Below are 26,401 nucleotides of genomic sequence, written 5' to 3'. Positions count from 1 at the left end.
CCGCCATCCCCGACGTCTGTCCTCTGCTGATCTGCTGCGATCCGGCGGACTTCAAGGCTGATCTGCTGCCAGCCGGCGGGCTTCAAGCCATCGCAGCCGCCCATCCAGACTCCCCTTCCGGCCCTTCTTGCCCCTTCGTCGGCCTCCTCGATCTCACCCGCGGCCACGTAGAAATCCGTCGGACACTCTGCGCCCGCAGCATCACCGGCTTCTCCCAAAGTGGGACTGCGCTCACAGCATCACCGACTTCTCCCAAAACCGTAAGCTGCAGCTTCTCCCAAAACTGCAAGCTGCAGCATCTCACAATATTGCAATCTGCAAACACGTTCAGCGACGGTGGTGTCGCTGCTGCTGTAATCGTAGTTGCTTGCAGAAGCCACATTACCTTTTCTTCTAGCCTTATTTCTAATGTTGCAACTCTCGTCGCCTTCGAGTTATCCAAAGGTGGCAATATCCTGACGATAGCTCTCTTTGTTGTCCACGGGCAACGCCAACATTCCAGGAGCGCTCAATCCGTACCCCCACTCATATCTTCATGTGATAGTCTTCTATCTAGTCTTATGTAAGCAAAATAAGAAGAAAGTGCTATTGTTGATTATCTACAAAATATAAAAGTTATTATCGATAACTTGGCCCTGATAGATCATAATCTTAGTGATGAAGAAATCATTATCCACACACTTAACGACCTCAGGGATGAGTATAAGAAATTGGCGTCCTGATCACATAGATCAACAAAGAGTTGTCTGCGAGCTGTGTGACAAAATTGGCCACTCTGTAAAAGTCTGTAGAACTCGACCCAGACTTCCTCTTCCGTCGCATTAGCCTCACGCAAATCTTTCAGCTACCCCACCTCGGATTTACAAGGTAACGAACTCCCCATTACCCATACTGGTTCCCTTAGTCCGAGGTCAAAATAAGGACAATATTTACGAGTGACCATATAAGTCGAGAACTTCTTTCGGTCTAAAATTAAAACGGTTTACTCCGATGGCGGTTTACTCCGATGGCGGCAGCAAATATCAAGCCCTCATATCCTGCCTATATGCTTATGGTATATAATACCTCAACTCATCTCCACACACTTCTCAACTCGTCGGCTCTACTGAATAAAAACATTGATATATAGTTGAAACTAGTCTCACACTCTGACACTAAGCCTCTATACCACCAACTTTTTGGACTATAGCCTTTCAAGCTACCGTCTACCTCATTAATCGTATGCTTACTCTAGTTCTCGAGTACGAGTCACCATTTGAAAAATTATTTCACAAATCTCCAAATATTTAAAAACTCAAAGTGTTTGGATGGTTATGTTATTCATGGCTCCGTCCCTATGCCTTACATAAGATAATATCAAAATCTAAACCTTGTGTTTTCATTGGATACTCCCTTAACCATAATATCTTTCGATGCTATGAACCCTAATCTCGAAAAAGTATTTATGTCCCGTCATGTTATTTTTACAGAGACTACCTTTCCGTTTCACAAACCTGAGTCTCCTACTGTGCGACATACTCCATCACATATACATCACTGAAGTACGTCATCAATCCCGTCAACCGAGTCTCCCATAATATCCTCCAGTTCTTCTCCTCATGATCCACATTCTCTCATTCTCCCGGTGCAACAGCTCCTCACCCCTTCCATTGTGCCTCTCCCTTCTTTACAAGGTTCCCCCACGACTGAAGACATTCCCTCGGAAACACAATCACTACCTTTATCCTCTCTTGGGACCAATGGCACTGAAGTCCCTCAGCCTACCCTAATCCATGTTAGTGCCTCTCCACCGCCCATACCTACAACACACCCTATAGCCTCTTGACATCCAATGACAACACGCTCCAAAAGTGGCGTCTTTAAACCACGATAAATTCTTGACCTACATATCATCATAACATCCTCGTTAGAGACCACTGAACCCACCACAATTACTCAAGCCCAAAAATCTTCATACTAGCGTAAAACCATGTGTGAAGAATATGATGCACTCCTTCATAATTCTACATGGATCCTTGTACCCTCTCATCCCACACAAAACATCATCGGGTGTAAGTGGGTCTTTCGAATTAAGCGGAACCCATATGGATCCGTAACCAGATATAAAGCATGCCTAGTGGCCAAAGTATTTCATCAATGCCCTAGTGTTGACTTCACAGAGATATTCAACATTGTTGTTAAACCCATAACAATCCGACTTATTCTGAGTTTGGCCATCTCACAAGGTTGGCATTTACGTCAACTCGATGTTAACAATGCCTTTCTACAGGGCACGATGTCTTTATGCAGCAACCTCCTGACTTCATCCACTCTCGCTATTCAAAGCATATTTGTAAACTACAAAAAGCTATTTATGGACTTCATCAGGCTCCAAGAGCTTGGTACATCGAACTTGGCTCGTTTTTGGCATCAATTGACTTCAACTCCAAGTCTGATACCTCCTTATTTCTCCATCACCAAAGTGGTAATATAATATCTCTTCTAGTATATATGGATGATATTATTGTCACAGGCAACAATCATATGAAAATCAAGGTATTCCTCATGCATTTAGTAGATCGTTTCTCTTTAAAGATCTCGGAACCTTGAGCTATTTTTTGGAAGTGGAAGTAACATACACATCTTTCGGGCTCTTCCTATCACAACGAAAGTATATTCAAGATCTATTATCTAAAATGAACATGCAAGATGCAAAGGCAGTAACAACACCTCTGTCTACTTGCGAGTCGCTCAAACTATGTGATGGAAGCCCTACTACAGACCCAACTTAATGCCGTCAAGTCCTTGGCTCCTTACAGTATTTATCTCTCACCCATCCAGATATCTCATTTGCGGTCAATAAATTATCTTAATTCATGCATCGCCCATCTACTATGCATTAGTATGCAGTCAAATGAATTTTACGATATCTTCATGGGACTATCAATCATGACCTCTTTTTCCGCAAACACTCCTCCTTTCATCTCCACGCCTTTGCTAATATTGATTGGGTAGGGAATTTTGATGACAGAACATCAATATCGGGGTATATTCTCTTCTTTTGACCAAATCTAATCAGTTGGAGTTCTAAGAAACAAAAGACAGTTGCATGTTCTAAATCTGAATACCATGCCATAGCCACCGCTGTTGTAGAACTCAATTAGGTCATGAATCTCTTCAAGGAACTTGGCATCAACATTACCTCTACTCCTACAATATATTGTGACAATGTCGGAGCCATTTATCTATGCGTCAATCTGGTATTCCACTCACGCATGAAATACATAGCCATCGACTTTCACTTCGTGCGAGAATAAGTTGTCAGACATCAACTACGTGTTTCTCACGTACATACAGTTGATCAACTAGCGAACTCTCTCACGAAGCCTCTCACTCAAAAATCGCTTTCATCACATCGGTCTAAGATTGGTGTCATTGACAGAAGCACCGTCGGGCATGATAATAATTAAGATCTCCCATGATAACAATCTCAACAACAGCCAAGATCTCCCCAACTACATGAGGAAATATGAAAAATCCTCCAATGTTGAGGAAAGTTCTCCATTATAATATATATAAATATGGAGTATTATGTATTGTTTCAATAACTCATTGCAATCTTCTTCTTTGTATTTTGTTTCAATCAAGAACACCCTCCCTTACGATCGATGGTGCAACTATACAAGTCAACTTTTCTTCTTCACTTGTAGTCGACGATGGGGAGAGTCTACAAGCGATAATAAAGACGTGTAGCCTTCGTCACTAGCAAGGAAGGCCTACAGGAGACGGAGATGACTATTGATGTTCGACAACGATAAAGTCGTAGCCACTTATTATCTTTTGTGCATGATTGTGCCTGTATCGTGAGCGATTATTTTGAGCGAAAAGAGGTAATTGACTTAATTAAAAAAATTAGCCTACAAGAACTTCTCAAACTTAAGAATTTTTTTCGAAATTCGTCCAATAATATATATGTTATTTATGTGATCCATATAAATTGAGTTCGATAAGTGAGTTTGGTAAAAGTGCTAGTATCCGAAGTCAACAACTGGTCAACGCAGTGGGGTCCGCCTTTCCCACACGAGCGCTGGAGTTCTTTTGGATCAAACGTAAGGATGACGCTATTGCTACGAGAATAATTAGACTGATATCTAATTATTTCATCTGCTATTACTGAACAGACTAATGGGAGTGGTTGAGAAAGCAAACAAGAAGCCTACAGCTGGTCCAATTATGATGAACCCGAGCCGACTGATTCCTAAAGTCGCACAGGCGCCACGTTCGTATCATTAAAACATGGCTCGCGTCTCGATCTGTGCTATATAAGTCGTCACCTACTCGGCACTGAGAGCATAAACAAAGCGGTACGTTCAGACTCGGTTCCAACTCGATCATGGCTTTGACGAGTTGTCATGCGGGTGGACAGTGGCAGGTGAACATGCTGCATCAGTTGCCACGACAGATGTCCCATTTGGGACTAATAAATATTACATTCATTCGTTGTGAAGCTGTGGCTCGAAACACAGCTAGTTGGAGTCTGTTCATGGTGATAGCTGAAGCAACTTCGATGTTACTTGGATGGCGAGAAGATGAATCGATGGGAATTTCGTCGAGCAGTTGGTGAATATAAAACAAGGAAAAGGATTGTAGAAATTACATGATCGGGTCATTAGTAATTGTAGAGATGTCCAAATTGATTTATGTAATGTTGCATAAATAATAAACCTCATATTTGAATTCAGCATTATTTATGTTATTTGATGTAATAAAAAAATTTCTAATTAAAAAAAAATACTGCTGCAAACGAGTTGATGAAAACTTGAGGAAGCTTTTTATTTCTTTTGAGTAATAATAGAGAAGGAAAAAAAAAGAGGCAAAGGAAAAAAAATAATAATTAAAAGATAATAACAAAACTAATCAAATAAGTATTAAAAGAGCACAGCACCTATGTACAAAAGCATATCGTACCACTACGATACCTTTGTCATCTTGTAACTACGATTTTTAGTTCCACATTAATTGAGGAATATGAAAATCAAAAACTCATAAGTCCGTTAGATCTTCCTTACTCGTAGGAGTACATTTTAGAATTTACATGTTCCAAAAGGACAAAATCGTACGATTACACTTATCGCCTAAAGCGAACAGCTCCTCATGAGTTTTCCTATGGTTTTAACTACAATAAGATTTATTCTTGTAGTTAGAAATCGTAATAATAAATGTCATTGTGAAGATATAACTATATTAATTATAATAAATACTTTTTCTCAATAAATGAAATAATTCATATATCAATGGGGATACACAATTACAGTAATAGATATTTTTATCCTATGAATAAAAATCACAATATTAATTTAATTATTATTATGATTATTCAACTATAATAATAAATACTTTTACCCTACCGAAGAAAACCACAATAATAGTTTAGCTATTACTGTGATTATTCGAGTCCAGTAATAGATGCTTTTATCCAACAAAAAGACAACCACAGTAATAGTTTAATTATTTCTACAATTATTCAACTGTAATAATTTACGTCTTATTATTATTATAATTATATAAATAGATACATTTATCTAATGAAAATACAACCATAATATTAAACCATGATATACATACTAACCACAGTGATAGCTCACAATTCATGAAAAGGAAGATAATTTTTTTATTAACTAGATCAAGTTATACAAAAACCATAGTACCAATAATTAAGTACATCCAATGTCATATAATACAGATTGGGAATTTTTCTCTTGAAAGTTTTGAATAATAAAATATCAAAAAATTATTAAAAAAATATTTATAGTGCTTCTCTCAAAAGATCAAGTGATACAAACAATTACTTTTGTTGCATCCTCACTCACAGACATTTTATCTTTTTTTTTTCATCACCAATAATAAAAACATCATCTTTAGTTAACTTCTTTCCTATCTTGACTTTCTAACAAAACATAAAAGATAATATTGTTAGTAAATATAAAAACACATCAGATGTCTAAAGGCATAATTTTTCTTTCCTAAAATATGTGGTATTTTTTGTTTTGACTTATTGACTTTATTTTTCTTGCTAAGATTTTAAAAATATATTTTAAATACCATAAAATTAACATAAAAATGATGATACAAAGTCAACATTTACTCCATAGTTTTCTTCTTCTTCTTCTTCTCTTTTACTCAAACGAGCAAGAATTAGGTCATGGCAGCCCTAACCATCATACATCTGCATGAAAAGGAAAGCAGACTAGGATGGTGGTGAGTCAGCTGCTCAGCATCACCATAAATCATAATAGTAATGCATGTTTATCCTATTTGATAAGATTTGGAACAAGCAAAAAGATAGCAATTTAAACCTTGCAACTCCTCTGTATTTTGAGACTCCTCTTGAGAACCCACTGCTTTTCCTGCACAGTGCAATAAATACTTGCCTTCTTAATCTAAATTCATCTTTCTCGGTGTCTGTCTTACAACACGAGAGAGAGAGAGAGAGAGAGAGAGAGAGAGAGAGAGAGATACCATCTTAGGATCCAATATACTTCTTCCCTGACCTGGCTCTCTGTTTCCTTGAGCTCTTCTTGGTCCGTTGATATCTATCATCAGAAGAATCACGTGATAAGTTCCAACTCGAATAGTACGGGAAGTGAGTCAAATCTGAAGGCAAACAAGTTTTACTGGAAAGTTAAGAGAGTGGTGTCATGGCCCCATAGTTGGGGTTCTTACTGACGGCGGCGGAAACCGGCTTCACAGTCGTCGGCGACAGGGGGAAGGGGGCAGAGAGGACACAGGGAAGGAGTGAACGACGGCGGGAAACCAGGCGGCAGGAGGATGGGAGGCGCGGATAGGAAACAGGGGAAGGTTGCGGTAAGAATCCGTCGACGGCGGCGGCGAATCCACCGACACTAGCAGGGAGAATCCGCCGCTGGCAGCGATTCTGATTGGGAGACCGCCGCCGACGGATTCGCTGCTGTCAGGGTTCTCACCGGAATCCGCCGACGGCATCGAATCTTCCTGTGACGGATCGGGAGCTGATGACCGCCGACGACATATGATTTCGAACGAAGAAAAAAGAAAACCTTAAAAAACCCTAAAACAAAAGGGAAAAGAAAATAAAGATTACAATGACGAAAGAATAACATTGTACCATAGTATGGATGGTCGATGCTTCGTCTCTTGCCGTCTTGCCGCGATGAGTCGCCGTGCGGAGAGAGGATGAGTCGCCTCAGAGAAAGAGAGCGAGAGAGAGAGAGAGGCAGAAGAGGGAATTGGTGACCAAGGGTCTGACTTGATCGCCGCAGCACCATCAATCGATTGGGCCGTCGGTGCACGATCGGATTCCTTTGGCGAGCACGGAGGGGAATGGATTGGCCTCGTTTAGAGCCATCAATCGATTATTGACTATGCAAAGTGATATGACACATTTTGGAATCGCGGTGGACCAGACAAGCAAACACACGATAATGCATACGTGAAACTTAAAGTTTGATGTGGCGCATAGCATACCCGTGACGGATAACCGCTCGTCGCCCCTTTCGTATAAACGACATTATCATGGTAAAGTCATCTCGGAAAGCTCGAGGTGACGTCGCGCGGTTCCGATCCGTGCAAGTCGATCGGCACTTGCACAAAAGCTTAAGTCGGTCGTAGTTAATTGACCCTATATAGTCAACTCATTCTTACAGGTATAAAAGCTAACACTCCTTGATCAGCAAGGGGGAGAGGGATACTCAACTCCCCTTAACTCTACAATATTTATTTGAATTTCGAAAGGGTCGAGTCGGGAAATCTCACTCCCGACCTCGACGAACTGACAACGAAACAGTAGTAACCCGCCAAGGGGGAACCGCGCTTGGGAGACAATAATTGGACATAACCTGACCCGACGTCGACGTGACCTAAACATCCGCATGGGCAACCTTACGCATATGGACCGAGTTGTGTTGACAACTCGGTCACGACGTAAAGGTTCACTAACACAGAGAAAGGGCGAGTAATCTATCAACAACAAATTGAGAATTTTCAATTCCAAATTAGTTTGGATTTCTTATTTTAACTAATCATTAATGGTTTCTTTGCCTATTTTTTTTTTCATCTAATCAAGAACAAAATGATAGATGACTAAGCAAAAATGAATTTAGACAAATCATGCAAATTAAGAAAGCTTTGGTTAGTTTGAATTTTCTCTAAGTAAATAATCCAAAAAGATATGCCAAAAGGAGTGCCTGATTTATCAAAAAAACAACTTTAAGTTTTCAAAATTATCAAAAAGAGTTTAGGTTCTAATTATTACTAAATATTACTATTATCCTTGCATTTTTCTAGTCCAATCAAGAAAAAAGATGAAACAAAAAATTATGACTGAAATAAACATCATTTGAAAAATCGGACAATTAAGAAAACACACACACAAATATATATATATATATATATATAGAGAGAGAGAGAGAGAGAGAGAGAGAGAGTACCCGAGGGATGCTTTGAACAGGAAACAGCTGTTATAGCCAGTGGATTTCCGCTACGGTTGGTGATTACGATGTGTTGGGTGCTTGAACGGTGATCGTTTCGGGGGGCGCCTCCGACAGGGGGTGACAGGTGGGATTCGGATGTAGGCGGTCGGGTGGGGATCTGAAGGGCGGATGTCAGCCGTCGGATCCGTCTTGATGACGTTCGTGCTCGTATTAAAGCACCGAGCGGGGGACAGAGAGAGATTGAGGGGCCGTTTCGAGAAACATACGACCGCTGCTTCGAGGGAGAGAAAGCTGCGCTCTTTTCGCCTCTTTGGAGCGCTCCTCACTGCCGCTGCTCCATTGGTGGGTTCGGATTGATTAAAGAAAGGGGCTTCCTGAAACCGAAACGGGGAATCTTCGTTTCTTGCGGTGGGCTCTGGATGCATTGGTACTGGGACTGCCTCCTCTCTTTCTCTCTCTTGCGCTTCAATCCTCCATCAGAAGATGGAAAGGTGGAGCCTTGACGAATGTGTCTCGAGACGTGTGTTCTATTTGATCGGTGTGAAGGGCTTTCCTTCTTCCTTCCTTTCTTCCGTTCTTCTTCTTTGGCATTCTTTGTCTTTTGTGGATGGAGTTGGTGATCGATTTCTTTCTTTCCGTTGTGACTTGTTGCGCAGGACTTCTTTTTCAATTTGGGGTTTGTTGGAGATGGGATTAAGATCGAACTCGGTTGGAGTTTGGTGGCTTTATTTGTTTGGTCTATGTCCATTCGAAATTTCCCTTCTTTTGCCCCCTCCACAGTCTGTGTTTGAGTTGGGAACCCGATTCCGATGAGCTCATAGGACGACAGGACAAAGCTCTCTTTCCCATTTCTTTCTTCTTTTTATTTCCCCTTTATCTTTGTTGTTTCTTTTATATGGTTTTGTCTTCATCTCCTTTTGTTCCAACTCATTCTTGTTCATCTTTTGCTGCTTTTCGCTGATGCTAGTAGTTTACTCGTTTCTGGTCTCAGTCCCTTCGCCAAATGCCAACGCTGAGAGATTAAGCTGCGCCTAAGCCGATAAAGAGATTGTTGAAAACCCGCAAGGGGAAACAAAAACCTCTCATTTGCCTCAAATTAGGAAAAAAGAGGGCCGTCTTTCACGCGATATTCTCTCTCTTATTACCTCCCCCCCCCCCCCCCCCCCCCTCTCTCTCTCTCTCTCTCTCTCTCAGAGTAGATATGGTGTAAATCTCAAAGAAGCATGCTTAAAAATCCCTTCTTTTTTCCCGTTCATCTGATTCATTTGGGCCTGGGTGTCGTTCTCCCACAGTGGCGAGATGAGGTAGGCCGTCTGATCGATGAGGCCATGCCGGGATCAGGCCAGGACAGAGATTTGATGCGTCGAAGAAGCACAATGAGTCGCTCCTCGCTTCTCGGTGCTTAGCAATCACTTTCCCCTAATTGCCCGTCATCCCCCTTCTAATTTACTTTCTGAGGGACCAAGAAATCATTCTGCGGTTATATCTTTTCCCAGTTGGCTAATCTGTCTACCAGCTTGTTTGTTCTTTTGTCCCTTGCATGCTCCGCTTCCTCCTCCTTCGTACTCTCGCAGTATTTTCTTGCTCGATGTTATAAAGATTTGGTTTTGTTTGTTCTTTCGCAGTTTCAAATGATAATGGTGACTGTAGTAGTGGAGATGGAGTAGATGGGAATTCGGCCATGGTTAGGTGGAGGAAGCAGAATGTCCGGGCTCCAAGGTGTAGGCTGAACAATAATGAGTCGTCTGACGAAGCAGGAAGAGGCAGGTCAGAGGGAGAGGAGGGCGATTCTTCTAGGCCAAATCTTAGTGCCAATGCCACCACAAGTCTAAATAGTAGGAAGAGAGTTAGGCTCCATGGAAAGGTTTCATCATTTTGCCCATTCTCATTTGGCCGATTGCTTCTATTGATATGTTTATATGTGGCTGATCTTTAAGCTTTAAAAGGTCGCTGAGGATAGCAATGCTGTTGACACCGCACCCGTGCCGAGGAAATTGAGATCAGGTTTGAGGAACTGCTTTGCATTGCTTTTTCTAATAACCATCTTTACCAAATCTTTGATTTTTTATGTTTTCTCTCAAAAATAAATTACTGGAATCTTGACTTTTTCTGTTTATTCAATTTTTGGTTCTTTGTGAGGATGCATGCAGTATCTCTCTGGTCATTGCCAAAAATAATTATAGGGAATACATAGTTCCTTTAAGGAGATTGCCGATACAAAATGTTTGTTTCGATGCCTTTTAGTTTCCAAGAACCATAATGTATTTTGATCGAGTTGTGTGGTCTCCACCTTTTGAAATTACTGCAATTTTTAGTATATTATTGTCTTGTTTAATCTATTTTAACTGTTGATAATCTGTTGATCTTTTCCTATTCAGCAATCAATAAACGCAGCAGCCAGTCATCGTCTCGTGCAATGCCAGATGCCACGAAAAAGCATCATCGCAGTTCTAGTGGAGTCGAGGTGCTATATGGGAATGGTGGTAGAAGATGCGAACCGACCATGGTTTGTTCCCTTTTTTTTTCTAAGTTTGGTTTATGACTACAGGTCTGAGATAAATTATTCTTGTTTACTGTTTGAGTAGCTGCTTGACTCATTAACCAAGGATGAAGAGGAAGTTGTGGAGGCTTTGTGTGCATTATCCAGAATGCTACCCGTTGGCACCCGAGTTCCAGACAAAGAAAATAGGAGACTGTCAGATCACCAGGATAATAATGCTACTGCAGATCCTCATTCAGAAGGTGAATTTTCACAACTTTTGTCTTCGGGTGATATATGTTCTCTTTGGTTAAATTTTGTTGCTTGGAATTTAAAAAAAAACATATGATTTAACAGCTCCAAAAAAAGAGGGTGAAGGACAACATTTGCAACAATGCATCGCCAGTGGAATTAGGGTTCCCTCTTCTTGTATGGAGAAACCATTAGATGAAACAATGGAGGAAGAAAATGTCTTTTCCAAACAACCTCTCACCGTTTGCGCAAGGCAGACTATCGATTCAGACATGAGTCGAATTAAGGAACATGGCACTCATATAACTCCATTGTCCGAAAATGAACCCCCAGAGAGTAGTGTCAGATATTTTGCAAAATTTTCAAGCCCATCAGATGTTCTGCCTCACACAACTGGAAATAGGTGGTGGTTCTGCGTGTGTAATGTTGCTTGTGGTTTTACAATATTTTTTACTGTCAATTGATGTCGTTCTTATCAAGTTCGCCATATCTTTCTGTTCTGTGGTAGAGCACTGCATCCGACTCAATGTGATGCCTTTACAGCCATTCCGCCATGCAAATTAGATATGCTACAACCAGTAATACTTATCGCTGACTCGAGATGAAAGTTCATTTGTTTTTGCCTCCTGTGATGAGAATTAATTCATCTCAAATACTTTTAGAACGGACATGTTGAATCACCTGCACTGGGGGGGAATAAAGTTCAGCAAGTGGAGTGTAACAGTGAAAATAGTGCAAACCGTGTGTGCCAGGAAGGTAGGACCTTTATATCATAAAGAAAATCTACATGAAAAATACTTTCTAATGTTTTTTTTTATGTTACATGTATTTTGGTTTCTGATTCAACTGATTATTGCATTGCTTGTATTCGTCAGGAATTGTTCCACTGCATATCCATCCTTCTTCAAGCAATACTGCAGTTTGGCCAAGCTCTGCCACTGGTGCTGCTAGACTAGTTTCAAGCAGAATCGATCTTCCAACTAAAAAGGTCTTACATGTGTGACACAAAACAGTTGGTCTTTTGTAGTTCAACTCTAGTTTTTGGATGGATTCACAATCATGGACTACACTGTTGATATGCTGTGTTTACTAGAATGCTAAAATTGTCATTTTCATAGTGCTGAAACATTAAATCGTTGTTAGGATGCAATTAAGACTTTTTTAGCTTTAATTGGAAAGGCATAATGAAATCGGTTTACAACTAATTGGGGTATAGCTGCATCAATTGATTTCTGTTGCCTATTCGACGGGATGGTGTTCTCATACAGAATTTACCTCATGGTTTTCTGCATGCAGGTTCTGCCTGATGTAGTATCATCTTGGAAAAAATGTGCTATTCATGTGTTCATAGGCCATCTTATCAAGAACTATCAAGAAAAGGAGGAGTGCAAGACTTTACTGCTGTCTGAGGTATCGAGGCCCATGGATGGGTCAAAATTGTGTGCAACAGCAAATGATGAGAAAGTTGGGTTACAAAATTCTGTTGCCGAGAGGAATAAACACGAAGGAAGAGTTGAAGTTTTATGTGACAGAAGATATATGTCAGCTCATCAATCTTCAGTCTCATCTGATGCCAAGCAAAAGAAGGTAGTGATTGCGCTCTCTTTTTACGTATCTTGCTGTTCCTAACTGCTGCATCTTCTTCAGGCCTGTGATTTCGCTTCATTATCGGGAAATGGCAATGCTAGTAGTTTCGCAAACGGAGCAAAGTCTGCGGGGCAGCTTCGTTCTCCTTTTCTACGTGCGCAAGTTCCACATCATCCTCTTGTGCCATTTCCTTTCCCTCATGTGCCATATGCTTCACCTTACTCAGAGAAGCTAGTAGCTGCGACCACTCAACCGGTACTCCAATTCTACGAACATAACCGATTACTGGAAAGCATCATAAACTCAAGTTCATTAAACATTTAACTTAGTTTGTCCACCATGGCTTGTTGCGGATCATGTTTTAGGAAGGTTTCATGTCGAATCTGGGCATGTCACATTTGCATCTCTTTCTATTGTTTCAAGTTACTTAGAACTTGTTGTTTGGTTATAGGTGCAGCTTCAAGTACCTAATTATGTAGGCCACCCATTCTTCGGACCGCAAATGGATGACACCATGGGCAACATGCAGCTGCAACAACAGTACCAGCAGCAACAGATATGGCAGGCTCATTTTGCCCAATACAGATCCCCCCTCGTGGGCATTGCAGCGCTGCAGAACGATCGGCTACATGACTCATCTGCTTCCACCCGCCGAATTGTTCAGGCTTCATCAACTCTCCCATCTTCCCCACCTGTACAAATGCAATGTGGATCATCATCACAACACCAACTTCTTGCTAACGCCTCCTCATCGTCGTCCTCCAAAGCAAAGCCTCACCAACAACCGGGAAGCCTGCGGGGCGGTAGATTCCACCATGAAGGCCCCCATTCGGTCGCAGCTGCATCACAACACCGGTCGATCATGAAGAATGATACAATAGGATGAGGATGGATATTCATCATCACAGACTTGCCACCATTGCAAGCCATCATCAGTGACAAGCAGGATAACAGATGCTGATACTGATACCATCAAGTTGATGCGCTTCTGGCTCACCAGAATCCTCTGAAGCATCCTAAAGTAGGAAGTCGACATGACCATATTCACTATGGTGTCATGAACATCGATCTCTCGTTGGCTTCCAATTGGGGACAGCAAAATGTTGGAGAGAAAGAGAAAAGGAAGCCTATATTTCCATTGTTTAGCAGTGCATTCTGATGAGAGCCGGCGTCTGAGATGTAATGTATTTTTGGGTCACTGAGATCATTGGCTTATTAGTCGTCAACCAAGATATGAACGTGTACTTCACCAACTGTACATTGTTATAGCTTCTAACAACATATGAAGTTTTTGATATTGTCTGCCATCATAAACACAATTAATATTATTTTCTTTTCCAAAAAATTAATTATCCGTCGGTAAATGTCGGCCGTCGATTTCGGATTCGACTTGAGCGTGATTTGATCGAGCGAGTCGACCACCACGCGTGCCGTTCGCACGCGTGCACGAAAGCACGGACGATTCGAACTGTTGCGGTTCCATATAGAGGTCGTGATGGGTAGCATGGAATCAATTCCCTCGATCGGCGCTCCCTCCGTCCGCCACGGCGTTTCCTTCGTAATGGGCTTCTCCTCCGCATCTCCGAGGAACGGCGATTGGTGAGGCTTTCTCCTCGCATCTCCGAGGTACGCGTGATCTTCCTCGTCACTTCCGTTACGCTTTGTTCCCATTTCCGAGGCATGCGCTTTTCTCCTCGTCTTTATGTTCATCGATTGATCTTGGAAGTTAGGTTTTCGCGCTTTTGATGACAACGGTTATTGATTGATCTTCTTTATGTTCATCGATTACTCCTATTAAACAGTTGCCATGCTCTTCTCACACCGTTTCTTTTTCTCTTTGCACCACTACAAAGAGAAACAGGCATTTCTTTAGGGTTCATCGACGATTAAGCGTTCCCTTTTATAAATCAAAAATAGAAGGCAAAATCTCTTGTAAAGTTCATACTGGTAACCGTGGGAGTTTCTTTACAAAGAAATAGACATTTCTTTAGGGTTTCTTTAGGTGATCCACAACTAATAGCAAGAGATCATCCGATCAATCGTGAAATCAATGTAACGAAAAAAAAGAAGAAGAGATTCCATCTAGAAGTCCAATCCGATCTTATATTTTATTCTTAGATAATCATTTTTAAACTAAATTTGTGCGAGTCAAAAAAAGAAGGAACTCACAAAAAAAGGATTTTTTATATTATTTATAGAGTGGGGAGGGGGTTTGTTGCATCAGAGTCATGGAAGATGCAAAAGCAACATCGCATGCTTGCATGCATGCTTCTGTTGCAAACTGTGAGTCATCACTGCAAAACCCCTCCACATTCATTTCAACACAAGAAAACCGACACTAGAAACCAAAAAAGATAAGCTTACTGATCGAGACAAGATAGAAGGTCGTAGAAGATGAAGCGAGTGGCTGCGGCCTTAAAACTGGTGAAGATTGGCGACCTTATATAGACAGAGTAACGATTAGGGTTTGCGCTGGGGATGTGGGTTTGGATCGTCGCCTCCTGAGGTCACGTAGCACGGGCTGGGAGTTCAGAAGCACCAGCTGTTGGATGGGTGTCCTCCGTCGAAGGCTTCGACTTCACACTCGGGCTGAAAGGCCCAATCTGCACAAGTTTAATGTTTCATCTGAGGTGTTGGTCCTGTGATAAGTTAGTTACTGGATGAAGCAGCGGACCCAGATCGGGTCCCACAAGGTAACTACAAAGCTGGTAGGATTTTCGAGTATCATTTACGCGTTGTGGTTACGTGCCACGAACACTGTTTTACACGTGATTATCACGTGTCCATCAGGTTTCGCGGTGGCGAGCGGGGACGCCTCCACCTCCCTCGTGGTCATGTGCCGCTCGCCCCATTAATCACGTGGCTAACAGCATATGGCTTTACCTCCCACCACGCCCTCAAACCCAAACCCTGATATTTTGACCCCACATGTGGTTAAGCTAACCCCCCGCTGCTCTACTCACAAAGCCGTATCGAAACTGTGATTCCGCCACGCGTCTCTTCATCGACGGTCTAGATTTGTTCATAGACCAAATATCTCTCGTCGTCAGCTCCTTTATATGACCCAACGACTCCGGTCACAGAAGAGCGCAAACAATCGAACAGGAAGGGGGCGTGACCTGAAACCCTAATCGATCGATCGGAGATGGCGGCCAACCCTTGCGTTTTCTTCGACATGGCCGTCGGCGGCGCGCCGGTGGGCCGGATCGTGATGGAGTTGTATGCGGACGTGACGCCGAAGACGGCAGAGAACTTCCGGGCGCTGTGCACGGGCGAGAAGGGAGTGGGGCGCTCCGGGAAGCCCCTCCACTACAAGGGCTCCACCTTCCACCGTGTGATCCCGGGGTTCATGTGCCAGGGCGGCGACTTCACCTGCGGCAACGGCACCGGCGGGGAGTCGATCTACGGCGAGAAGTTCGCGGACGAGAACTTCGTAAAGAAGCACACGGGTCCGGGGGTGCTGTCTATGGCGAACGCCGGGAAGAATACCAACGGATCGCAGTTCTTCGTCTGCACCGCCCAGACCTCGTGGCTGGACGGCAAGCACGTGGTGTTCGGCCGCGTGGTGGAGGGGATGGACGTGGTGAAGAGCATCGAGGCGGTGGGCTCCCACAGCGGCTCCACCAAGAAGCCGGTCGTCGTCGCCGACTGCGGGCAGCTGTCTTAGATCGCAAGCACACGTCGATCTACCTGCTCTACACTGTTTCGTGGTGGTCGTTGAAATAATCGATGGATCATGTGTTGTCGTCGATCTGGAGTTGTCGTCGTGTGTTATCGTCGCCAAGTTAGGTTTCGTATCGTTACTATCATATCTTCATCGTCGTCGTCGTCATCGGTGTCTGTGTCGAGTTCAAAACCTATATACATGTCATCACCGATCAATAAAATAGGAAGCTAATACGGATGCCGAGTTCATCGCCGGTGGGATTTTTTACTCTTCTTGATTTCTTCTACTCGGTCGTCGAGCGAGGATCATTTGATCAGGGTATCTCCTTTTACGAAGGAAAGCGTGGAGTGGATGTGGTCGATGATGGCGCCGCGGGAATAGTGGCGGGTGGGAAGGCTGCATGTAGCCGCCGGTACTGCTGCCGGTGGATTGGGTTTGATACGATAACCCACCACCCCTTTGTGCTGTGCGGCAGAGTTCTCGCACCTGATTCCATGTGGAACTCGAGTGCTCCGGAAAGATACGAGCGTCATCCACCGACATTGTTCTTCAATTGCGACCCATAGACTAGTGGTGCGTGAAGGATGTGCGGATAAAATAAGAAAAGGAATACCATTACCAAGATACTATTAGAAACTCGTACGCAGCGAATGCATTTCTCCCACTCTCGGGAAGAGAATGGATAATAATAATAATTCTCCTCTATCATTTTAAACATTTCTGAGGACCGCAATTAATTTTCGCTTTTGAAAGGACGAATGTATTGCCTCAATCGCATATCCACACGGGCGGTGGATAACCCTATCTCAATCCCCAAGGAAGAATAATTCACTGTACCCCGACGCAAATGTAAGTTGTCATAATAGTCCACTATGACCTCCCATCACGTCATGCGGCTCAATCATCAGTAAAAGAAAGGATAAAAAGCTCAAAGAAAACTCTTTCGGTCGAACTATGATCTCCGTAAAGCATATTTCTTGTGACAGGTCGTCCTTATCGGGAACCATATTTTATACCAGGCAGAAATGACACTCGCTATCAAGCATCAATTCTTTCGATCGGATGCCATCCTGTGATCATATGTATAAAAGATATCCTCGATTGTCATAAAATATATATAGCATTTCTCCGATCACACATTATAAAATTTAGTCCCCTATATGATAACAACGAATACACCCATTAGTGTATGGCAAGAGGTCCCTCGTTCAAAGAAAAAAATAAAAATCTTTCATGGTCAACGATCACAATGAGTCAAGTCATGTGAACAAGTTTGGTTTCACTCGACTCTACTCGACGTGAAATGAAGGACGCACGTCCCGTAATTTAAAAGAGTGACCATCAACGTTGTAGAAAGGTTAAGGAACAGCACTCGTTAAAATTAGGTTCTATCAAATTTGTTTTGTCATATACTTGGAGCTTGTGTATTGTGTGTCTCCCTTTTTTAATAGCTCAAGTTATTGTCAATAATGATGAGCGTCCCAAAGTATAATCCACTGCGGCTTCAGTGTAGGGCATCATGTTTGTTTCTGACTTTTTCAGATCTCTTTAAGAGTATGCCCAATTAGTGAATTACTTGTCAATGCTTCTTTTTTTGAACCCTCGGATCATTATTTTACCACCCAAATGTCAACGCTTCTTTTTTCAACCCTCCTATCACTATTTTTCCATCCAAATGTCAACTCTTATGTCACCACCGGTGCCATGCTGGCTGTTGGACTTCTAATCAAGATCGCACCCCCCACAATCTACTAAATCATGCCCTTATTCCTTGGAACATTCAATTGGACGGTTCAGATTTACTGATTCGATACATGATCCAGTTCAATTACTGTGAGCCATGATCAACAAAGAGACATCTGTGGGTATTGGCGAGCGAATCCACTTGCCCAGCACAGGTGTCGGCTGGTGAGTGGAAAACCGGGTTTCCACTACGATTCAGTGGACGAAACGCAACGACCGCGCCTCCACCGACGAATTGGGATCTCTCGCTGCCATCAGACAGCTCACGCACACGGATTAAGAAGACTTGGGGCCGCCTCTGATCGAAGCCTGTCCGTTGGATGCCATCGAGGTTCCCTTGCCCGACTCGTCTTCCTCATCCGCGTCTATATAAAATTGCGACCGACGTGGTTCCCGTACCCAACTCGGAAATCTATCTCGTCCATGATATCGTCGCTGTGCCTCGCTTCCCCCAAATCCTTCCTCCGCCCCCCGCGGTGCGTCGCCGCCTCCGCCGCCGCAGCCCCTCCTGCCGTCTGCTCGTCCGTGACGCTATACGACGTGCTCGGCATCGCCGCCGGCGCATCCGGCCGCGAGATCAAGGCGGCGTACCGGAGGCTTGCCCTTGCGTGCCACCCGGACGTGGCCGCGGTCGAGCGGAGGGGCGCGTCCGCGGTCGAGTTCATGCGGGTCCACGCGGCTTACGAGACTCTCTCTGACCCGGAGAAGCGCGCCGACTACGACCGCAGCGTCATGACAGCGGTGGACGCCGGCCGGCGGTGGGCGCCCTTCCGCTCGCAGTGGACGTCGTCGTACTCCACCGGTCGCCGCCGCCCTCGCACGTGGGAGACGGACCAGTGCTGGTAGCACTCGGACCGATCCACCACATCAGTGTACAGATTTTGAGGGATGTTTTACATCAATTTCCCTTGGTTAGATTTGTATAAGAAAATCGAAGTCATATATAGGCGTCCCCATTTTTCATCTGCGACAAAAGACTTGAGATGTGTAAATTGTGTCTGTGCTCAGTTTAACATGGAAATTGTTGTTTGGATCGGAAATATGGTGGTTCTGCTTCAAATCTATCTTTTATGATTCTGTTCATGTTAGGAGACCATCATGGATTTAGAGGTTCACCCATAATTGCAGGGACAGACCAACCACTGTAATTGCTGCACCTACTACTCGTGGATTCTATTTCTGCGTTGGTTCGAGTGAAGTCGCTTGAATTCACGTCGTTGGTTTGTCGACCAAAGTTTTCTTCAAGAAAGAGGTGCTCCAGTTTTTGTGATCCATCGAGGATGCGATGGGTGGCTCGTTGGTCGACCGGCAAATCCATGGCCGGTCACCGTCCTCGTGCGTTCGGGAATAGTAGTCGTCGTGGTAAAGTAATCGGGTAGTTGCACCTTTTCAACTCGTCTTATTCTTGTTATTTGGGCAGTAGCAGGAAAAGGTCGCGCGTATTGATCGAGTTATTTGGGCCGAGACATATGTGGGGAATGGGTCCATCAATCCTTGTGGGAAAGGGAGAGGTTTTGACTTGGTTCGGGCACGGCCCAGTAGTTAAAGTTGATCCTGTTGATAAAACACGTAACGTGGAAATCCATCAATTTTGAGCCATCGCCTGGGGGCCGATGCGGCTCGGTTCGGATCCTTATGACGGGGATCTCCCTTGGGCGTTCCTCGAGCCCGCTGAGGTGGTCGGGTGCGATGGTCCGATCGGGACGGGGTCGTCGTTTCCTCCGGGCAGGAACTCTTCGTCTGCACGTCCAACGGGGACCTTCGGCTTCGCACCTACACAAAGGTCGAGCCAGGGTGCTCAGCCCGACCCCTCCGACGATCAAGTCAGATGATGTGACTGGGGTTTCAGATGAAGAAGTCTTTTTTTTGTGTATGTTTCTCCCTCTCCCTCTCGTTCAGAATGCGAGGGTATTTATAGGAAAGCTTACTGTTTCCTGATGTGCCCGCTTGCAGGGGGCAGGCTGGTAGCGTCTGACACTGGTGTTGGCGTGGCGTGAAGAACCGAGCCTGAGCAAGCGTTCTGGTCCGTTTGACCAGGTGTTGTCGCGTCGATCGAGGCGTGAGGCGTTATCTGACGTCAGTCGAGTCTTATCATAATTACTATCCTCATCATATTCCCCCCCGGAAAGAAGCTATGCATCGGTCGTTGTAACGGGAGTCCGAGGCATGGCTTCAGCTTTCAAGCGGGCTGGCCGCGCAGGTGTGCCTCGAGGAGCATGGGGCCGACAAGCACAATGCAGGCGGGCTAGCCGCGCAGGTGTGTCTCGGGAGGCATGGAGCCGAGGAGCACGACGCAGGCGGGCTGGCCGCGCAGGTGTGTCCGGGGGAGCATGGGGCCGAGGAGCACGACGTAGGCGGGCTGACCGTGCAGGTGTGTCTCGGGAGGCATGGAGCCGAGGAGCACGACGCAGGCGGGCTGGCCACGCAGGTGTGTCCAGGGGAGCATGGGGCCGAGGAGCACGACGCAGGCGGGCTGCGGCCGAGGGATGCGGCTTAGGCAGGGAGGCCGCCCTAAGGGGAACTCGGCAGTCTACGGCCGAGAGATACAACTCAGGCGGGGAGGCTGCCCTGAGGGGAACTCGATGGTCTACGGTTGAGAGATACAGCTCAAGCGGGGAGGCCGCCCTGAGGGGGGGGCTCGGCAGTCTACGGTCGAGGGACATGGCTCAGGCGAGCAGGCCGCGCTGAGGTGTACTCGGCTAGACTGCGGCCGAGCCGTGTAGATACCGAAGGGGGTTAGGTTGGAGCTAACGGCGAACCAGGAGGCAGTTAGGTAGATACTGAGCCTTTGCTCGGAAGACACTGAGGCAGGGCCTAAATTCCTTTTACGAGGACTACCTCGGATAGCCACCGCGGGTGCTTGACTTCTTCTATGGAGACTACTACCAGAAGTTGTCCCTTCTCCTCACGGCCGCCCAGGCCTCCGCCGCGATGTACCGGTTAGCTCGCTGGAGCATCTCTGGCACCGTGGTGGGAGGTCGCTCCACGAGGGACCAGAGGAATCCGGAAGGTCGCAGGCCTATCATAAACGTCTGCACTAACAGAGAGAGGTGAGTGTCCGGTAAGCCCCAGATTTGCATGGCAAAGCAATCCACAAAATGTGAGAGGGGCTCGTCCTCCCTCTGGTTGAGTTCGAGGAGAAGCGTCGCGGAAGGCTTCGGCCGTGCATAGGCCATGAAGTGGAGGTCGAAGTCCTTGACGAGCTGGTCGAAGGATGCGATCGTTCCGTCATACCACGCGTGGGTCGGCCCTCTCAGAGTGGTGGGAAACGCCCTGCACATCAAAGCGTCAGAGGTTCCATACAACGCCATTTGGGCGCGAAAAGCGGCTACATGGTCCGCGAGGTCGGTTGCGTCGTCATATGCATCCAAGGAGGGGAGCCGGAAGTCCGGGGGGACTGTCTGATCCCGTATCTCGGGCGTGAAGGGAGATCCCTGGTGTGCGTCCTCCCCGAGCTCTCCCTTGGACCTATGAAGCTCATCCTGCACCTCGTCAAGTCGTTGGCTGATGAAGCGCAATTGGGCCCGTGGGGAGTCCGAAGAGAATGTCTTGGGTTCCGGACGACCGCTCGGGTTTTTCATCGCTCGATCCTCGAGTGGGGCCGGTCGAACCCGAGGCGAAGTAGGGAATTCCGGAAGTGTCGTGTGGGCCCGAACGGGCGCCTCGTGTTGTCGTAGTGGTTGGATCACAGGCGGATGCGCCGAATGAGAGACGAGCGGGATAATGGTTTGCACCATACCCATCAGAGCTCGGACTTGAAGGACGAGGTCCTGAAAGTCCTCGGATGATACGAGCGACAGGTCGACGGGGGCATCGCCGGGCGACGACAAGCCCGGGTTGTTGAATATTTGCCAATATCATTTTGAGGTCGTGGTAGGGTGTTCGTCACGATGATCTCCGTGCGGGGGATGTTCCCCTGAGGCTCCAATCGGGTGCGACCTCTTAGCCGCGGGCTCATCTGAGCTGCTCGGGTGATCACCCAATATTCCGGGCCCTCCTTCTAGCGCCAATTTGTTGTGGGAAACAACCTTGAGCCATGGCCTCGGGGCTAACGCGACTCAGTTCAGGTCCGGACGACGGGGATCTCCCTGGGGCGTTCCTCGAGCCCGCTGAGGTGGTCGGGTGCGATGGTCCGATCGGGACGGGGTCGCTGTTTCCTCCAGGCAGGAACTCCTCGCCTGCGTGTCTGGCAGGGATTTTCGGCTTTCACAAAGGTCAGGCCGGGGTACTCGGCCCGACCCCTTCGACGATCAAGTCAGATGATGTGAAGGAGGTTTTATGTGAAGAAGTCTTTTTTTTGTGTATGTTTCTCCCTCTCCCTCTCATTCAGAATGCGAGGGTATTTATAAGAAAGCTTACTGTTTCCTGATATGCTCGCTTGCATGAGGCAGGCTGGTAACGTCTGATATTGGTGTTGGCGTGGCGTGAAGAACCGAGCCTGAGTAGGCGTTAATGCTCCTCAGCCGACGTTCTAGTCCATTTGACTATGTGTTGTCGCGTGATCGAGACGTGAGGCGTCATCTGACGTAAGCTGAGTCTTGTCATAATTAGTATCCTCATCGGATTCCCAATCTCCCGTCAAAACAAAAAAATCTAATTAATTAATTAATCGTCCAATTAAAAATTGATTACATGATATGTACGTCGTGAAAGGACTCTAATCTTGTAGGGCCAATCGCTGAGATCTTTTATCTGCTCGACACCGATGTCCGAGAGATTGGACCCATGTTGGATTCAAATCTCCAACGTGTGGACAACTAATATCTAACTTATCGACGTTAATCTCTTAATTCTTGCGAGCCACCCGCTGAGCCGTGACGTTCGGTGCAGTCCGTAACTTCACGCATCCGAAGAAAAGGCTTTAGCGTGACTTAGGCGATGTATTTTGGGTGGATGGAGTGTGAACCATAGCCTACTTGTCTTGCAAACTTTCCCTCGGTGGACGTCCACGTTGGCAGTCGCAATAGTCTCTTCATCTGATTCGGCTGTAGCGTTCGTCGTTTGTGTGGTGGATGGGTCGGAACGCCATCAACTCCCTCACCCACCTTTTCTCGAAGAGACATCTCATCATCTGTTTACAGTGCTCGACATAATGACAGTCGCGTCGGCTCTTCCCTCAGCCACCCACCGCACGACGTGACTGCCTCTCCATCCTCGCGTCGTCCGGTGAGTTCGACTGTACGAAGGCCGCTGTTACAGCCAGCGACAGGCCACGCACCACTCCGGCGAACGGGCATGTCAGGAGCTCAAGCCCACTCCTCCCATTGGCCTCGTCTTCCGTGGACCCCGCCCAGCGTGAGGCCGAGGCCCACCTGTCTTGCCCGGGTGTGGGGTCCACGAGGATTCGTCTCACGTTATATTTAGATTCGGCGACAGCGGTGTCTGGGATTTCATGTGCGGCCTCGGGGCGGACAGGAAACAGGCTTCTTCTCGGACGAGCAGTGTGGACCCCTCGACTGAGAGGCGGAGAGAAGCAAGGACGAGGAGGGAGGGGGCTGTGATGTGGAACGAAAACCGCGTCAGAGCAACCTAAAGAAGGTTAAAGAGGAAGGAATGGGCGTTGGTCTCCGTCCCGTCCACTCGACCAAAAACGCCCTCCTCCCCTTCTCCCACTCTCCTTCCGTCTCCCCCCTTATTCCTGGGCAGAGAACATAAAATATGTGAAAGAAACGACTTACAAGACAGAGGCGAATAAAAAGAAAGAAAGCCACCCGTGAATCTCTGTTAGCATCTATATGATCCATCGACGACGACAGCGACGATTCGGAAGGTGGAGATCTGGAGGGGGAGGAGGAGGAGGAGGAGGAGAGGGTAAAGAAGAGGAAGGAGAGACAAGATGATGGGAGATGGCGGGGTAAAGCAGATCCTGGCCAAGCCGATTCAGCTGGCGGACCAGGTGAGTAAATGGGCGGACGACGCCCACTCGTTCAAGCAGGACTGCGCGGAGCTGAAGGCCAAAACGGAGCGCCTGGCGGGGCTGCTGCGGCAGGCCGCTCGCGCGGATCTCTACGAACGCCCCACCCGCCGCATCATGGACGACACGGAGCAGGTCCTGGACAAGGCCCTCGCCCTCGTCGAGAAGTGCCGCGCCCATGGCCTTGTCCGCCGCCTCTTCACCATCATCCCCGCCACCGCGTTCAAGAAGATGTCCACCCAGCTCGACAACTCCATCGGCGACGTCTCCTGGCTCATCCGCGTCTCCTCCTCCTCTGGCTCCGACGACGGCGACTTCGACACCCACCTCGGCCTCCCCCCCATCGCCCAGAACGAGCCCATCCTCTTCCTCATCTGGGAGCAGATCGCCACCATGCACACCGGCTCCCTCGACACCCGCGCCGACGCCGCCGCCAGCCTCGTCTCCCTCGCCCGCGACAATGATCGCTACGGCAAGCTCATCATAGAGGAGGACGGCGTTGGCCCCCTCCTCCGCCTCGTCAAGGAGGGCCGCCCCGAGGGCCAGGAGAGCGCCGCCCACGCCATCGGCCTCCTCGCCCGCGACCCCGAGAGCGTCGAGCAGATGGTCCTCGCCGGCGTCTGCTCCGTCTTCTCCAAGGTCCTCAAGGACGGCCCCATGAAGGTCCAGGCCATGGTCGCCTGGGCCGTCGCCGAGCTCGCCGCCAGCCACCCCAAGTGCCAGGACGTCTTCGCCCAGAACCACGTCGTCCGCCTCCTCGTCAGCCACCTCGCCTTCGAGACCGTCCAGGAGCACAGCAAGTACACCGTCCCCTCCAAGGGCATCTCCATCCACTCCGTCGTCTTGGCCAACAACAGCACCAACACGACCGTCAACGCCGCTGCGGCGATGGCCCTCGACAACGGCGCCGAGCAGCCCCTGGTCAAGCATCCGAACACGATCACAGACCAGAACGCCAGCAAGAACCAGATGCACTCCGTGATCGAGTCCACTATGGCCGCCAAATCCAGTAAAACCCCGGCCAACACCAAAGGCCACACGAACCCCCACGTCGCCGGTAGCAACGGCAAGCAGCAAAAGGTGCCTCTCTCCGGAGCCAGCATCAAGGGGCGGGAGTTCGAGGACCCGGCCACCAAAGCCTACATGAAATCCATGGCCGCGAAGGCCCTGTGGCAGCTCGCCAAGGGCAATCCCTCCGTCTGCAATAGCATCACCGAGTCCCGGGCCCTCCTCTGCTTCGCGGTGCTCCTCGAGAAAGGGGCGGAAGAGGTCCAGTACTATTCCGCCATGGCCCTGATGGACATCGCGCGCGTGGCGGAGCAGCATTCGGATCTCAGGCGGTCCGCGTTCAAGCCGAGTTCGCCGGCGGCGCGGGCGGTGGTCGACCAGCTTCTGAGGATCGTAGAGAAGGCCGACTACGACGACCTCCTCGTCCCCTGCATCGTCGCATTAGGCAGCTTGTCGAGGACCTTCCGGGCGACGGAGACCCGGATCATAGCGCCGCTGGTTCGGTTGCTCGACGAGAGGGAAGCCATCGTGTCCAAAGAGGCCGCGATCGCCCTGACCAAGTTCGCCTGCACCGACAACTACCTCCACCTCGATCACTCCAAGGCCATCATCAATGCGGGAGGGGCGAAAGACCTGGTTCAGCTGGTGTATTTTGGCGAACAGGCAGTGCAGGTGGCGGCATTGATCCTGCTGTGCTACATCGCGCTGCATGTGCCCGACAGCGAGGCGCTGGCCCAGGCCGAGGTCCTCACCGTGCTCGAGTGGTCTTCCAAGCAGGGGTACATGGTTCAGGACCCGACCGTGGACACCTTGTTGCCGGAGGCAAAGGTGAGGCTGGAGCTGTACCAGTCGAGGAGTCGCAGAGGGTACCACTGAGAGTCCTCCACCACCCCCCCCCCTCCCCCACCCCAAAGAGCACACCCCTTTCCGAGTCTCCGATTGCCAGGAATGTACATACATACATACATACATACATACTTCTCCTTCCGTATGCATCCTTAAAAAGGTTACGTTGCACGCCCAAAACACCATTTTGTTCGTCTGATTTGTGGAACGCGCGTGCTTGCTGAATTCATGATGGCTTAAGTCTGGGAAATTTTGGTAGAGTGGGAGCAGATCATTCGTATTAGGTATTCTCAGCTTTATTGATTCGTTTTTAGTCTCTTTTCGTTCATTTGCTTTGTTTTCGTGTGAAGAACACCGAAATGGCCACTTTTCGGAATTCCTCCCATGACTCTGAATTCTCCGTATCCTTTCTCACCGGATATCTGATCTGCGCCAGGAGATATCTGCAAGTTTCTATT

General features: G+C 47.2%; 4 protein-coding genes and 1 long non-coding RNA gene across 9 annotated transcripts; 4 read left to right on the top strand and 1 right to left on the bottom strand.

Moving 5' to 3' along the window:
* Positions 1-5,630: 5,630 nt before the first annotated feature.
* Positions 5,631-7,412, bottom strand: LOC103994261 (uncharacterized). 3 transcript variants are annotated; one of them, XR_010515462.1, is made up of 5 exons: positions 7,124-7,412; positions 6,703-7,007; positions 6,499-6,572; positions 6,336-6,386; positions 5,631-6,205 (listed from the first exon to the last, which is right to left on the bottom strand). It is a non-coding gene; the product is annotated as an uncharacterized LOC103994261 (long non-coding RNA). The 3 variants fall into 3 exon arrangements; XR_001978117.2 differs by having other exon boundaries at positions 5,631-6,386; positions 6,655-7,007; XR_001978118.2 differs by having other exon boundaries at positions 5,631-6,386; positions 7,124-7,410.
* Positions 7,413-8,559: 1,147 nt separating this feature from the next.
* On the top strand, positions 8,560-13,866 carry LOC135661070 (uncharacterized). Of its 3 annotated transcripts, none has more exons than XM_065176501.1 (12): positions 8,560-8,855; positions 10,073-10,311; positions 10,394-10,451; positions 10,826-10,953; positions 11,033-11,189; positions 11,284-11,581; positions 11,687-11,756; positions 11,841-11,934; positions 12,054-12,166; positions 12,475-12,765; positions 12,826-13,020; positions 13,217-13,866. In XM_065176501.1, exons 2-12 carry the CDS (start codon positions 10,129-10,131, stop codon positions 13,649-13,651), a joined length of 2,022 nt encoding a protein of 673 aa, XP_065032573.1. In that variant the 5' UTR covers positions 8,560-8,855; positions 10,073-10,128; the 3' UTR covers positions 13,652-13,866. The 3 variants fall into 3 exon arrangements, with proteins under 3 accessions (XP_065032573.1, XP_065032561.1, XP_065032533.1); XM_065176489.1 differs by having other exon boundaries at positions 8,561-8,874; XM_065176461.1 differs by lacking the exon at positions 8,560-8,855 and adding an exon at positions 9,632-9,845.
* A 417-nt stretch (positions 13,867-14,283) lies between these two features.
* Positions 14,284-16,680, top strand: LOC103994287 (peptidyl-prolyl cis-trans isomerase). Its single transcript, XM_009414618.3, has 2 exons — positions 14,284-14,391; positions 15,849-16,680. The coding sequence occupies exon 2, from the start codon at positions 15,911-15,913 to the stop codon at positions 16,430-16,432; it is 522 nt and encodes a 173-aa protein (XP_009412893.1). The 5' UTR covers positions 14,284-14,391; positions 15,849-15,910; the 3' UTR covers positions 16,433-16,680.
* A 1,918-nt stretch (positions 16,681-18,598) lies between these two features.
* Positions 18,599-19,138, top strand: LOC135661712 (chaperone protein dnaJ 11, chloroplastic-like). Its single transcript, XM_065176546.1, has one exon. The coding sequence runs from the start codon at positions 18,599-18,601 to the stop codon at positions 19,019-19,021; it is 423 nt and encodes a 140-aa protein (XP_065032618.1). The 3' UTR covers positions 19,022-19,138.
* A 137-nt stretch (positions 19,139-19,275) lies between these two features.
* On the top strand, positions 19,276-26,201 carry LOC135661407 (uncharacterized). Its single transcript, XM_065176518.1, has one exon. It carries the CDS (start codon positions 24,012-24,014, stop codon positions 25,971-25,973), a length of 1,962 nt encoding a protein of 653 aa, XP_065032590.1. The 5' UTR covers positions 19,276-24,011; the 3' UTR covers positions 25,974-26,201.
* The last annotated feature ends 200 nt before the right edge of the window (positions 26,202-26,401 follow it).

This window comes from Musa acuminata, chromosome BXJ1-1, assembly GCF_036884655.1.
Source record: "Musa acuminata AAA Group cultivar baxijiao chromosome BXJ1-1, Cavendish_Baxijiao_AAA, whole genome shotgun sequence".
In the NCBI taxonomy this organism is placed as follows: domain Eukaryota; kingdom Viridiplantae; phylum Streptophyta; class Magnoliopsida; order Zingiberales; family Musaceae; genus Musa; species Musa acuminata.
Note: the sequence above shows the minus strand (reverse complement) of the source record. Positions and strands in the feature narration are given on the sequence as shown.